The 14,345-nt window shown below is 42.9% G+C and overlaps 1 protein-coding gene across 1 annotated transcript in view; it reads right to left on the bottom strand.

Annotated features, from left to right (window-relative positions):
* Nucleotides 1–5,160: 5,160 nt before the first annotated feature.
* Nucleotides 5,161–14,345, bottom strand: part of LRRC43 (leucine rich repeat containing 43) — a 34,392-nt gene continuing 25,207 nt past the window's right edge. The window contains exons 8-12 of the mRNA XM_069081602.1: nucleotides 12,446–12,587; nucleotides 11,610–11,816; nucleotides 11,071–11,244; nucleotides 10,121–10,172; nucleotides 5,161–5,288 (exon numbers count right to left, since the gene is read on the bottom strand). Of these exons, the coding sequence (XP_068937703.1) occupies nucleotides 5,161–5,288; nucleotides 10,121–10,172; nucleotides 11,071–11,244; nucleotides 11,610–11,816; nucleotides 12,446–12,587 (703 nt within the window). The remainder of the gene's footprint in view (nucleotides 5,289–10,120; nucleotides 10,173–11,070; nucleotides 11,245–11,609; nucleotides 11,817–12,445; nucleotides 12,588–14,345) is intronic.

The following is a 14,345-nucleotide window of genomic DNA, read 5'->3' as shown; positions in this document are numbered from 1 at the left end:
CCACTGTATCTCTCTTTTCATTCTCACCTCCTCCCACCTATACCTCCTCCCTCCTCCCCCTCCCCCCATCCCTCCCTCCCCCCCCCCTTCCATCCCCCCCCCCCCCCCTCCCCCCTTCCCTCCCCCCCTCCCTCCCTCCATCCCTCCCTCCCCCCCTCCCTCCACCATCCATCCCTCCCTCCCTCCCTCCATCCATCCATAGTACTTAATGTTGATGGCTTGAATCACGGGGTCGAAGGGTATGAAGAGCTTAGTAACATATCATTCCAAATTGATTTCCAGAACAGCTGTACCAATTCTATAACAATATAACAATAGGGATCCCTTCCTGACTCCTCCAGTTTTTCTGGGCACTAGTGATTGGAGTTGGCAACCCCATGGATAAGAATTCCTTTTGAGATGCAAAAGGGATATCTTGTGTTAATTCTCCCCGGTCGTTAGCTGAAGGGGATTCTGGTAGATAAAAATCTTAATGGGAAGAGACTAGCTATATAGCTATTGGAGGTTTTCCAATTTTGGGGGGGGGGTGTCCTGGAGGCATAATGAACTAAATGTGTGATTGAATAGGAAGGAGAGGAGAGACTCCCTAGAGTGCTACAGATTCTGTGCTGTCTCTTCTCCTGTATCTCTATCTTTTCTCTCCCCCATGTCTGTCTATTTCTTTTCTCTTTTTTTTGCTTTTTTTTTGGAGGGCAATTGGGGTTAAGTGACTTGCCCAAAGTCACACAGCTAGTAAGTGTGTTAAGTGTCTGAGGCTGTATTTGAACTCAGGTCCTCCTGATTCCAGGGCCGGTGCTCTATTCATTGTGCCACCTAGCCACCCCTGTCTATTTCTTAAAGCATTCAGCTCTCTATTCTTTTTTAAATTTGGTATTTTATTTCCCCAAATTATGTATAAAAACAATTTTCAACATTTGTTTTTTAAAACTGAGTTCCAAATTCTCTCTCTTCCTCCCCACCTCCTTCATTGAGAAAGCAAGCAATTTCATATGGGTTATACATGTGTCGTTATGTCAAACTTATTTCCATATTAGTTGCATTTTAAGAGAAAACACAGACCAAAATACAAACACAAGAAAAATAAAGTAAAGCATATACTTTGATCTGCATTAAGACTCCATCAGTTCTTTCTTTGGGGATGGATAGCATTTTTCATCAAAGGTCCTTCAGAGTTGTCTTAGAGAATACCTAAATCATTCTCAACTGATCATCTTACAATAGCTGTTACTGTGTACAATGCTCTCCTGATTCTACTCATTTCACTTTGCATAAGTTCATGTTTTTTGAGAGGTTTTTCTGAAAGCATTCCATTAAAATCATATACCACAATTTGTTCACCTATTCCCCAATGGATGGGCATTCCCTCAACTCCCAATTCTTTGCCACCAGAAAAGCAGTTCTCTGCACTTTAAAAAATCAACAACATAATACAACAATATACCATTACTGTATAGTTCAAATACTTTATCTAAATCAGAGTTAAGCCATTTGCCCAAGGTCACACAGCTATTAAGTGTCAAGTGTCTGAGGCTAAATTTGAACTCAGTTCCTTCTGACTCCAGGACTGGTGCCCTATTCACTGCTCCACCTAGCTGCCGCTAAACCCTATTTCATGTCCCTGAAGAATGTAGGTCTGAGTGGAAATCAGAGAAATGGCAGGTGCTAACTTTAAAATAAAGTGGCCTTTAAATTACCTTTCATCTAGTTCTGTTGAAACATGATTTTGGCTCTAGCCTCTCATTTTAATATTTTGTGTTTCTTGTAAACATTATTAGATTCTGCTTTTTATTACATTCTTCAAGGAGTCTGTTGTAAATTGGGTAAGGTTTTGTGCCTCTCTTACTAAGTTGTTAGTTCTAAGAGTGTTTTGCAAAGATCTCATTTCTTTTCTAATTATTTTCCATAGTGGTCACTTAATTTGTAATATCATTTTAACTCTTTCATCATTTCTTCCAGAAATTCTAGTTGAAATTGGAGCCAAGTTATTTTTTCTTTGAGTCTTTGCTTGTAAATGTTTTGGTGATATTTTTTTTTCTTCTGAGTTTGTGTCTTACATTTCCCTGGTATCATAATAGTTCTTTATTGTGGTACTTTTTATTTACTCATTTTTCCAGCCTTTCTTCACCAAATTGGAACTTTGTATTAAAGACGGGCTCTAGGCTACTCTAAAGGGAATGATGGAAACTTGTTTAGTCCTGAATTTTATCTTCTGAGATCCTGTTGGTGCTTTCTCTAGGCATTAAGATTAAATTATTATGTCTATGCAAATGGCTCCTAGATCTCTGGTATTAGTTTTTTTTCTGAGCTCCAAGTTCACATCACCAATGGCCTGTGGGAAATCTTGAACTTGATGTTTTATAAGCATCTTCAACTCAGCATGTCCCAAACAGAACTTACTACCTTTCCCCAAACTCTCCTTTCTTCTCCATGAACTGTCAAGGGAGCTACCATTGTCTCAGTTACCCAGGCTTGAAACTTTGGTTTCATCCTCAACTCCTCACTGGCATTCACCCCACAGATAGAATATTTTGTCAGAAATGTGTTGGATTCTTCCATAAACAGAGGCAGCTTACCTTGGCAAAGAGCCAGAAGAACTCTGCTGTCCAGTCAACCTTGTGACTTGGTCCATGTGAAAATTCCTCTCTTGACAAACCATTGTCATCATGGGTCACATGAATGCTCGGGCCACTCTGTCCAACCACCCTCCCATGGCTGAAATTCATAGGAAGGAGGAGATCTCTAGGCTAGCCAAGAGGGGCCCGACTCTCTCATAGACTTGTGGATCATGAGAGATTTCCTTTGGTGGGGAATGAATGTGCTTTGTAACTGGCAACAAAAAATTGGGAATCCTGAACTACAGGGTCTTACCATTAGCTTGTCAATTAGTCTGAGGATCTTTATACGTTATACCTGATCAAGAAACCCGTTGTTGTTCACTGATAAGCATATTCAGAGAAGCGGAAATGACTAGTATTCTACATCTTGTTTGATTTCCAATGGAAACCAAAGTGACAGGCTGGTCTAGGGTTATAGGACCAAAAACATTCTCCCACCCAGTTGGAAGTATGAAGAACCTTTGCTCTGAATGCATAAATTTTAACTTATTTTCCAAAGCAATAAAATCACATCAGTGAGATTTGCAGGTCATGTAGCCCACAAGATGGTAGATGCGTTTATTGAATGGGGGGAGGGAAGGGGAAGAGTATGTGACACAGTCAGATCTGAGCTTTAAAAAGATCACTCCAAAAGTTGAGTGGAGGGAAGAGTTTATGGCCAAGCAAGAGATACATAGGATTGCAGGAAATGAAGTGGATAATTTTGAGTACATGACATTAAAACAGGTTTTACACAAGCCAAACTAATGTGGACAAAATTAGAAGGAAAACAGGAGACCAAGGGGAAAATTTTATTAGCAATTTCCTCTGATAAAGGTCTCATTTCTCAAATATGTAGGGAAGTAAGTCAAATTTATAAAAATATGAGCAATTCCCCAATTGATACATGATCAAGAAATATCAACAGGCAAAGAAATCAAAGCTTTTAATAGCCACATGAAAAAAAATGCTCTAATTCACTATTGATTAGAGAAATACACATCAAAACAACTCACACCTATCAGATTGGCTAAGGAGACAGAAAATGAAAATGTAAATGACAAATGCTGGAAGAGATATGGAAAAATTGGGACCCTAAAGCATTATTAGTGGAGTTGTGACCTAATTCCACCAATTCTAGAGAACAATTTGGAACTATGCCCAAACTGTTCATACCCTTTGAACCAGCAATAACACTACTAGGGCTGTATCCTAAAGAGATCAAAAAAAAAAGGAAAAGGACCCATATTTACAAAAATATTTATAGTAGCTCTTTTTGTTGTGGCCAAGAATTGTAAATTGAGGCAATGCCCATTAGTTGGGGGATGGTTGAACAAGTTGTGGTATATGATTGTGATGGAATACTATTATGTTCTAAGTAATGATGAGGGGGATGGTTTCAGTGATGGGTAACTAGCTAAGCCTGTTGGTGGGTCAGGCGAGGCCTCTCTGTACCTATGACCTGTTGTCATTGTGCTTGGTCATTGATGCCTCTCCCATCCTTCTGTCAAGCAAAAATCACTCTAAACCTTCCCAAAGAAATAAGGTCTGTGGGACTTGGTCTCTTTTAACAACCAGAGGTTATTAGATACTTATTTTTGCTTTAGAAACACAAAAGGCTGTGAATGTGGACTGAGGATTCCACAACTTTGAGAAGCTTGGTATTACCGCAAAGAGCTGAGGGTAGTCTAGCTACTATAGCCTGAAGGACTATGGGAAAGATCTACTTTGCTGTTTCTAGGCAGAAACATGGAAAAAGCACCTGCTTAACCTGGAATAATCAATATCACTTGTTAAGATATCACTTGTTCCCAGACTTTTCCAGTCATGGCTCCATCATTACTATGCTCTGCTAATTCAGCCTTGTGAACCAGCATCAACATGCCAACTTTATATTCTTTTGTTCATCTTGTCTGCTGCCTTCATGTGATTTTTTTTTGTTTCTCCAAAGAATATAAAAAGGTTTAGCCCAGCACAATTTGTCTAGGAAACTTCTTGATGTCCCTAAGACACTGTGTTTGTGATTGAAATGCATCCTCCCTTACAGCTGAAGTGATAATAAATACTTTGGGTCAAACTACAAAATGCAGAGCAATAAATCAATTCTTCAATCCACTTAACAGAGGGGAAATCAGTAGACTAGGAACCTTCCTTAGCCAGGAGTGGTTTGGTGGCAACTAGCCTCCCTGTCCTTTCTCAGGATGAGTTGTGCCCAATAGCTCTGGTGCACTGGCCTTCCCTCACTAGGCTCATATGATCATGCCTGGCTTATGGGAGATTGTCCTGGTTGGTAGAGGGGGCAGAATTTCCCTTGAAAAAATACATTTGAGGGGCAGCTTGGTGGCACAGTGGATAGAGCACCAGCCCTGGAGTCAGGAGGACCTGAGTTCAAATCTGGGTTCAGACACTTACTAGCTATGTGACCCTGGGCAAGTCACTTAACCCTGATTACCTCAAAAAAAAAAAAAAGAATTTATTTGAAACAGTCACTGCAAGCAAAACAACCATTTATAACTAAACCTCTTCACCACCCAAGTCCAAGAGGCCCAAAGAATGGGGCAGAGGATCAAGAGGGGGACAAGGTCGGCACTTCTGCCAGGGACTTGTACTGACACAGCTGGATCTCCACGCGCACCGTTAGGGGGTCTGGCTGATAATCGGGCTCTTCAAACAGCATGATCTCTTTCTTTTTGTCTGAGAATAAAAGAGAAGCCATTAGCTGTAAATCAGGCGGCCATTCCCTCCCGGAATCGGACTCAGCCTCCAAACGCCTCCAGGGAAGTGGGCAGGGTCTGCTCTTGGCCTTTACCCAGCGGGGAATACGTCAGTGAAAACCGTCAGCCCAGGTGGGTGTACAGCCTGAGGACACGACTACATTAAGAAGGATTTGGAGATTGAGTGCAGGGTTCATCCCTACCTTTCTGAGGTTCGCATGGGTCCTCCTCCAAATATCAGTCAGTCAATCAGTCAACACGTATTTATCAAGCATCCAGCATACACCAGGCACTCTGCTAAGTGATGGGGATACAAAGGGAGGTGAAAGACAGCCCTTGCCCTCAAGGGGCTTACAGTCTAACGAGGGAAGACAACATGCAAACACTACATACACACCCAAGGTGAAGTGGAAGGAAGCTAGGAGGGAAAGCCTGGCTTTCAGGGGGACTGGGAAGAGCTTCCTGTAGAAGGTGGCCGGGGGGCAGAGGTGGCGGATGACTGGTGAGAATCCATTCTGGATGGAACTTCATGTGGGAGGATCAGCAGAGACCAGCGTCCCTGGACAGGGAGGACGAGGTGGGGAGGAAGGCGTGAGCAGAGCAGGAAAGGCAGGAAGGGGCCGGGTTATACTGGAGTTTACTGGACGGGAGCAGACCTGTACTTTAGCAAGGTGGAGCATGGATTGTAGTGGGGAGAGATCTGTGGCAGGGAGGCCAGCCAGCAGGCAGCCCATGATGAGCACCTGTGTCAGGGGGGCAGATAAGAGGGCTGTGGAGGCAGAAGTGGCAGGACTTGGCAATAGCTTGGCTATGGGGGTGAGAAAGAGGAAGGAGGTGAGGGTAACACATGGGCTGTGAGTCTGGGTGACGGGGAGCATAATGAGAAATTAGGAAGGCGGGGCACTGTGGATGTATTGAGTTTAAGACATCCACAGCACAACCCGTTCAAGATGTTCAATCGGCAGCTGGAGATGTGGGACCAGAGGTCAGGAGAGAGGTTTGGGCTGGATAAATAACCTGGAAATCACTAGCAAAGAGAAAGCAATTTAATCCACAGCTGCTGACAAGATTGTCAAAGTAGTCTGGAGGGAGAAGACAAGAGGGCCCGGGACAGGGTCCTGTGAGATGCCCACAATTGGCAGACACGAGTCAGATGAAGATCTAGGAGACTGACAAGGAGTGATCCCATAGGGAGGAGGAAAACCAGAAGGGAGGAATGTCTTGAACCTAGAGAGAGAGGAGTACCCAAGAACAAGAATGTCTCATACAACATTTTTAGCAAGTGATCCTCCAGTGTCTACTTGAAGACCTCCAGTGATAAGAAATACTGTAACTCCTCCAAGGACGGGGATAACTTGGGATAACTCACTGCTAGGAAGTTTTTCCTTATTTTAAGTAAAAAAAAAAAAGTTACCCTTGAAACTTCTATCCATTGTGCCAAGTTGTACTGTCTGGGACAAAGAACTAGTCCAATCACCCTTCATATGACCTCCCTTCAGATACCCCAAACAAATGTCTTGTCTCCCTCAAATCTTCTCTTCTCTAGGATAAACATACTCTTTACCTTTAACTGCTTTTTGTTATGGCATGGTCTCTGGAACACAATCTAGTTAACAATTTGTTTAGGTGATTCCCAGATTTATATATCCAGCCCTAGTCTCTCTCCTGAACCCCAACTCCACATTACAACTTTCTATTAGACATTTCAAACTAAACGTTCCATAGAAATCTCAACCTCAACATGTCGAAAGCAAAATTCATTATATTGGGAATATGTTTAATAGTTATGCATGGCCTACATCAGATTGCTTGCTGTCTTGGGGAGGAAGAAAAAATTTGGAACGCAAAATCTGATAAAAATGAAAGTTGAAAACTAATGAAGAAAGAAAGAATTTATTGTGTTTCCCCCCAAAATTCACCCCTATTTCAAACCCAGTGAGGGCCCTACTGCCCCCCCCACCCCCATCATGCCAGTTCAGAACACAGTGCTGTCCTGACCTCCTCACTCTCACTGACCTAACACTCCCAACTCACTCTTAAATGTTGTCTTCTCCCTTCATAACACACTTGCATTTATCTTCCCTCTATGTGATGTTTAAGACCCTTCATAACCCGGCCTCATTCCACTTTCCAATCTCATACTTTCCTCCTCTCTCTCCCCTATGGTTTGTCCACACTGATGCGCCATCTTCCTTTTCGGCACCCACACCTCCGTCCTTACCTCTCTCACTTAGAATGCCCAGCTTCCTCCGACACTCAGCTCAAATACAAACCTTGTCATCACACTAACATAGAAGATGACTGGGAAAATTAGGGTGCACGAGGACCACAATGCGTTAGACAAGAGAAGTAACTAAAGGAGGCCAGGACCATATGTCACAGGCTCAAGATGCCCTGAACTCAGGCTTGGGGAACTGTGGTTTTCCATGTTGGATCTATGTAGCAGATTTCTATGGCAGAGGAAGATAAGGAAAAGACATGGGATTTTAGTTCTAGAGCTGGAAGGAACCTCATCTAGTCCACTGGTATCAAACTCAGACGGAAACAGATTCCCTCAGGCAACATATTAACTTAGAAAACCACAGATTAACATCATCTGTGTTGTATTGTATTTTCATTTATTTTATTCAACATTACCCAATTTGCATTTTAATCTAGTTCTGGCCTGCACTCAGGACTTTGGGACTGTGAGTTCTGATCTAGTACTCTCATTTTATAGATAAGGAAACTCAAGACTGGAGAGATTAATGAAGTGGCCACAAAAGTGGTAAGCATTAGAGGTGAGATTTGAACCCAGGTCCCCTTAGTTTTCTGCCCATTTAAAAAGAATGGCCTCCAGTTCCGGCCTCAGATACTCGGCACCCACACAAAAATAGCTGGCCGTGTAACCTTGAACAAGTTACTTAATCCCAATTGCTTTAAAATAAATAAATAAAACAAATGTCCTCTATAAAGTGGATAGAGGACTGGCCTTGGAATTGGGAAGCCCTGGGATCAAGGCCTAGCTTTGACACATAGTAGCCGTGTGACCACAGACAGCAGAGCAGACAACTCTCTAAGCCTGGACATCACAGAGCAGGGGCTGATCCGGAGGGATAGATGGAGTTTCCTGAACAGAAGTTCCAGTAAAATAATAACACCAACAAAAACTCCACTCCACCAAGGTCCTGCTCTGATGCCTCACTGCCCTGCCGCAGTCTTTCGATGGCTCTGCCAGTGCAGGGTAAGACCTGGCAGATCTTCATATGCTAGAAATCTTCTGAGTTTGGTCTTAGCAAAAGATCTGCAAAGATTTCGATAACCAAGTCTTGTCACCATCAAGGATAATAGAGCTCCTTGCCCTCTAATACTTAGTCTTCTAGGTGGTACAGTGGATAGAGCACCAGGCCTGAAGTCAAGAAGATCCGAGTTCAAATCCTGCCTCAGACACTTACTTGCTGGGTGGCCCTGGACAGGTCACTTCACCTCTGATTACCTCCATTTCCTCATCTGTAAAATGGCTGTAAAATACCTCCGAGGGTTGAGGGGAGGGAGGATCAGATGAGATATTTGGAAATTGCTTAGCACACAGTGCCTGTAGTTACATGAAAGCTTATTCCTTTCCCTTCCCTAACACCACAGTCCTGGATATTGTTATAAAGCAAGTGAAAATACATTTAACACTTACTAGCCGTGTGACCTTAGGCAAGTCATTTAACCCCAATTGCCCTGCCTTCCCCCTCCAAAAAAGCCAAAAAAAAAAAAGTGAAAATGATACTGAAGAAAGCAAAGAGGGGGAAAGCAGTCAAATTAGACCAGGTATGTACAGAGGAGATCACACCATTTTAAGGGTGTTGAGAGAATGTTTCAGGGTATCTGTAAGGAGGAGAAGATACCAAAAATGGGAGTGAGACCTTATGACTGAGGGGGGCGAGGAGGGTGTAGGCAACCATTCCCACCCAAGAGTGCAGAAGCAATTGGAGTCAATTAGAACCATAAGTACTATGAAGTGTTTGACCAAACTACTCAACAAAAATGAAGGGGATAAAAAATGCCCATTTTCTACATTGTACAGTAGCCTAGAGAGCTTGTTCATAGGTCCAATATGTAGAGAAAACTTCCAGAGAGTTCATCTGACCATGTTAGAGAATCCATACTTGAAAGAAACCTTGTGAATATTTTCATATTGTAGACAAACACCAAAAATGGACAATTAGTTGGGTCCAGAACTGAGCAGGAGAAGAGCAAGAAAGATCCAACCTTCTCCTTGAAACAAAGGCCCATCCTTTTGATGTCCACATTTTTCTGGAAGTGTTATATGGCTATAAGCAATAGATTACTATAATTTTCAAAGAAATTACACTGAAGATCACCCAAAGAACAATGGAAATGTGAGTGGTGGGCTTGGGCAGACAAAAGATTATGAAGAGTGATAAAGGAGAAGCAATGCAAAGGATGTCATCAGAGAAGGGGCTACTGGCGTGGTGAGAGTAAGGGATAACTGAATGACCACCTGTGTGAACCATCGGTATTCTAATGTGGAGAGAGAGTGAGGAAAGCACCAACTTTTGGGATGATCCGAGAAGGAGTCAGGTACTCATAGTTAGGCAGGCAGAGGGGAAATCCACATTGATGACTTTCTGACTCCAATGGAATATTCGATAAAAATTTAGAAGCCTTCATTATTTCCTGTGGGTTTCTCTTCTACTCTTAATCATAAGCTAATCTTCGTGTGGGCAGTGCCATCTCTTAGATTTCTTTACCAGTAGGACCTGGCACATAGCAAACACTCCATCAATACCTGTTTAGTTGTTCTTATCCCAAACCAGTTACCTTTGTCCTTCGCCTTTCGTTTGGCAGCCTTCTTGTTCTTTGCCTTTTGGTCCTGAAAAAAGCAAAAAGGGATCTTATTTGGAATGGTTAGGACAGCAACTCTGGGGTCTTAGCCTTAGCTCTCCCATTTACTAGGTAGGGCATTCATCACTTCACTTCCCTCTCTTTATATATTTAGTAAAGGTTTATTGATTTAACCTTAGTTGAATTGCCCTTCCACAAAATGAGAGGTTGGATTAGATTTTTTTTTGAGGCAATGGGGTTAAGTGACTTGCCCAGGGTCACACAGCTAGTAAGTGTGAGAGACTGGATTTGAACTCAGGTCCTCTTGACTCCAGAGTCAGTGCTCTATCTGCTGTGCCAACTAGCTGCCCCCTGAATGAGATCTTTTAAGGCCTGACATCTTATGTTCTAAGGTCCCTTCCGTTTCTGACATTAAATAGTTATGACTGGTTATGATGGTTATGATTCTAGGGAGCTCTGAATTAACCATTATGCTCAAGTCTGTGAATTGTTCAGGCCTTGGTTTTCTTCCGGTTCCCAGCGCCAATTTTCCTTCCTCCTCTGCATCTCTTGGCTTTAGAGACTCAGTGTCTAAGGTCAATAAAGGACTTGGGATCATAGTGACAATCGATGTGTGTGGTGGAAGCCTGGCAGGGGAACGTTCATTTCGCTTTTGTCTAATCCTCTCCTTTATGTAAGTGGGCTTATTTTAGTTAAAATATAAAAGCCAAAGCAGACCAGAGGAAGAGTAAGCTAGGAAAGAACATTGTCTTGTGTTTTCATGGTGATGGGGAGAGGTTCAATTTTTACTTCTGGCTGGATTTCATCCTCCTCTGTAAGGTAGATTGACAACCAAGGAACACGTTGGGGAAAGCAAGATGAATTGGTGAGCTGGCCACAGGCTAACAGTGAGAAAGCTGGGTATTTCAGAGGGTCAGGGGCCATACCCTTAGATAGGTCATTTTGTCAGTTTCGGCTGTACGGACCGTCCCAAAATTGCACAGAGAGGCCACCATGGTCTCTCCAGATAGCAAGGGCTCCAGGTTAAGCAGCTGACTCCCCAGCACTCGAAGGATAGGGGGATCCTGACGAAATTCCTTAGGCGTGTCCCTCCTTTTTAACTTTTATGAAAAAAAATAGAAGGATTAGGTTTGAGCAGAGTCCAGAAAGCATTTGGAGGAGAAGATTGGGTGGGGACATATCTTTGTATATCAAAGATGATTTAATATTAGGAAAAGAATTCCTTTAATTTCAGCAAAAATAAAATCTTTTATATCGTATGGTTTATGTGAAAATATTCTTAAAAGGCTTTTGATAAAAATATGTATTTGAGTTTAAGATACTTATAAAAGAATTGATGAGGAAAAAACATTTATTAGAAATGAAGAGCTAATATTCATTATATGGAAGAGAGAAACAGGGGGCACACACTGACCCTACCTCCTCTTTATAAGCCAGGGGCACACAGCCCTTTATCACTACCTACCTTCTTTTTTTCTTCTTCCTTTTCCTTTCCTTTTTCTTTTTCTTTCCCTTTCCCCTTTTTCTTGTCCTTGTCCTCTTTTTCCTTCTTGACTCTCTCTTTTCCCTTCTTGACTCTCTCTTTTTCCTTGTTCTTGTCTTTCTCACCTTTTCCTTTCTTGTTAGTTGGGGGACTCTCCTCTGGAGTAGGAAGAATTAGCCAAGAAACTATCTAGGGAAATCAGAGGGATCTCTAATGAATATTTCCCCCATCTCCACCATTATTCTCTAGACTGAATGGTCTGGGGAATATGGATATAAGCCTTGCAGGGATTACCTAGGGCACTCAGTAAGACCAAAGGTTCAGCCAGTCTGTCAATAAGCATTTAGTAATTTCCTACTATGGGTCAGGCACTATGTTCAAAAGGTAAAAGGCACTTTGAGGAAGCCCCTTAGTAGGCCATTGTGTTGCAGTAAGCACAAAGGAACCCCTTAAGTCAGGGGTAGGGAACATGGGGCCTCAAGGCCACATGTGACTCTCTAGGTCTTCAAGTGCAGCCCTTTGACTCAATCCAAGCTTCACAGAACAAACCCTTTTATTCATGTTGCCCACCCCTGCCTTAAGTGCATCCCTTCCTGGTTAATGAATAGGGTGGTGTATGGGCGTACACCCCCCCCTCCTCCAAGCCTCTAGAAGCTTCACTAAGGAAAACAGCTTTGTAAGAAGACATGAGAACCTTTCTCGGGTACTCCTCACCCTGCCCCAGACCAGGCAACCCTTAGACACAGCTTGGGATTAGGGACAGTAAACCCCCATTTTCCCACCTGAACACCACTCACTACCTGTAAGGCGATTGTTACCTTTTCCTCCACTATGGTCACGTTGGTGCCCAGCAAAAGAAAGGCCTTCAGTGGCACGAGGTCCTTCAGATTATGTTTCATCTTATAATCATACTCGATAATATTGGCCCAAGGTTTTTGTATGGTGCTAAAGAGAACTGACCTTTGGGAGAGGGGGGCAAAGGAAGACGTTTAAATAACTATTATGCCCATCCAAAAGGGAGGCTATGCCCATAAACTATGGATTAGTGGAAAGGGGGGAAGGAAGATGATAAGTTTTCTTAGAAAAAAATGTAGGTTGACATCTTTTATTTTAACATCACCCTCTTTTTCAAACATTTCCTTCTTCCTTTCACTTTCCATAGAGGTATCCTACATATATGTATGTATGTATGTATATATTGTAGGGGGAAGGCAGGGCAATTGGAGTTAAGTGACTTGCCCAAGGTCACACAGCTAGTTTTAAGTGTCTGAGGTCGGATTTGAATTCAGGTCCTCCTGACTCCAGGGTCAGCACTCTATTCACTGTGCTACCTAGCTGCCCAAGCTATCCCTTATTTAAAAAAAATTAAAAGAGAAAGAGAAAAAGTTCAGCAAGACTGAACATCAACTTGGTCACACCTGTACAACCCCACACCTCCCCCCACTCTGTTCTGAGTTAAGGAAGTTAAGGAGTTAATTCATTCAGCATTTTCCTCATCTACTTTGGGACTGAGCTTGGTTATTGTCATTTTACAGCATAGTAAGGAGCTTCCTATAAAATGTATATGGAGAATGGAAGAAAAACCCAGTATTTTGCATTTTGGAAACAAGCCTGCTAGGGATGATTTTGTTAATTAAATTATTCATTGAAGACATGGGTATATCTGGAGGCACAGAGAGCTTGAAGATAGTGAGAGTGAGGATGATATAAAGAGGGTGAAAAAGATGGGATGGAAAGTAGTCTAAGGCATGAGGAGAGGGATTACTCTGCACACCTAGAAAGGAAGGCTGGGGCAGCTAGGTGGTGCAGTTGGATAGAGCACCAGCCCTGGAGTCAGGAGGACCTAAGTTCAAATTTGACCTCAGACACTTCCTAGCTGTGTTACCCTGGGCAAGTCACTTAACCCCTAACTGCCTCCAAAGAAAAAGAAAGGAAGGCCACTTCTCGTGAAACAGTGGTGATGAAAGAGAAAGCAGAGGAAGGCATCTGAGTGATGCAGGAAGAGAGGGAAAAGAGTGACCTCTTGGCTAATGGTCTCCATTTTTTTTTTGGTGCAAAATATGTCAAGATCCTTGAGTAAGAGACTGGGGAGAAGGGGAGCTATGGTAGGTTTGAGGAGGGATGAAAACACTTGGAAAAGTGACTATAGTGAGCGGGATGGTGAGTCAATTAGCAAAGTGTAGAAAGAGTAGGGTTGGGAGGCGTTCAACCCGGTTCAATTCAATTCAATTCACCCCATTTATACAGCATCCAGTCAACACAGCACAGGAGTAGGAACAAAGCCAGCAGACAGTGGGAGGGAGCCAGCTCTGGGCCTTGGCAGGGCAAGATCAGTGAGAGAGTAAGGGGCCTTGAGAGAGAAGGAGAGCCAGACCTGGTCACCAAGGAGTCAAGGTAGGGAAGGGAGGAGAGTATTGCTAGTGCTGAGACAGAATCTGGGGAGGTCAAAGAACAGGTTTTAAGATGGCAAAGCAGAGAGAGAGGTAGAATGACAACATTATTATCTGATAAGGCAATTTCAGAGTTTAGGAACATGCAAGTGGTACATCTGTGGGTGATGGCAAGGCCAAAGGTATGACCACCTCTGTGTGGAGTATGTCTGAGATGAACAGAGAAGCAGGTCATGGGAAAAAGGAAAGAAGGAAGGAAGGAAAGAAAGAAAGAAGGAAGGAAGAAGGAAAATAAAGAAGGAGGGAGGAAGAGAGACAGAGAAGGAAG

This window comes from Petaurus breviceps, unplaced genomic scaffold, assembly GCF_028583685.1.
Source record: "Petaurus breviceps papuanus isolate PSGF00001 unplaced genomic scaffold, PetGlider_PUasm1.0 99, whole genome shotgun sequence".
Classification (NCBI taxonomy): Eukaryota; Metazoa; Chordata; class Mammalia; order Diprotodontia; family Petauridae; genus Petaurus; species Petaurus breviceps.
This window is presented reverse-complemented; position numbering and strand designations above follow the sequence as displayed.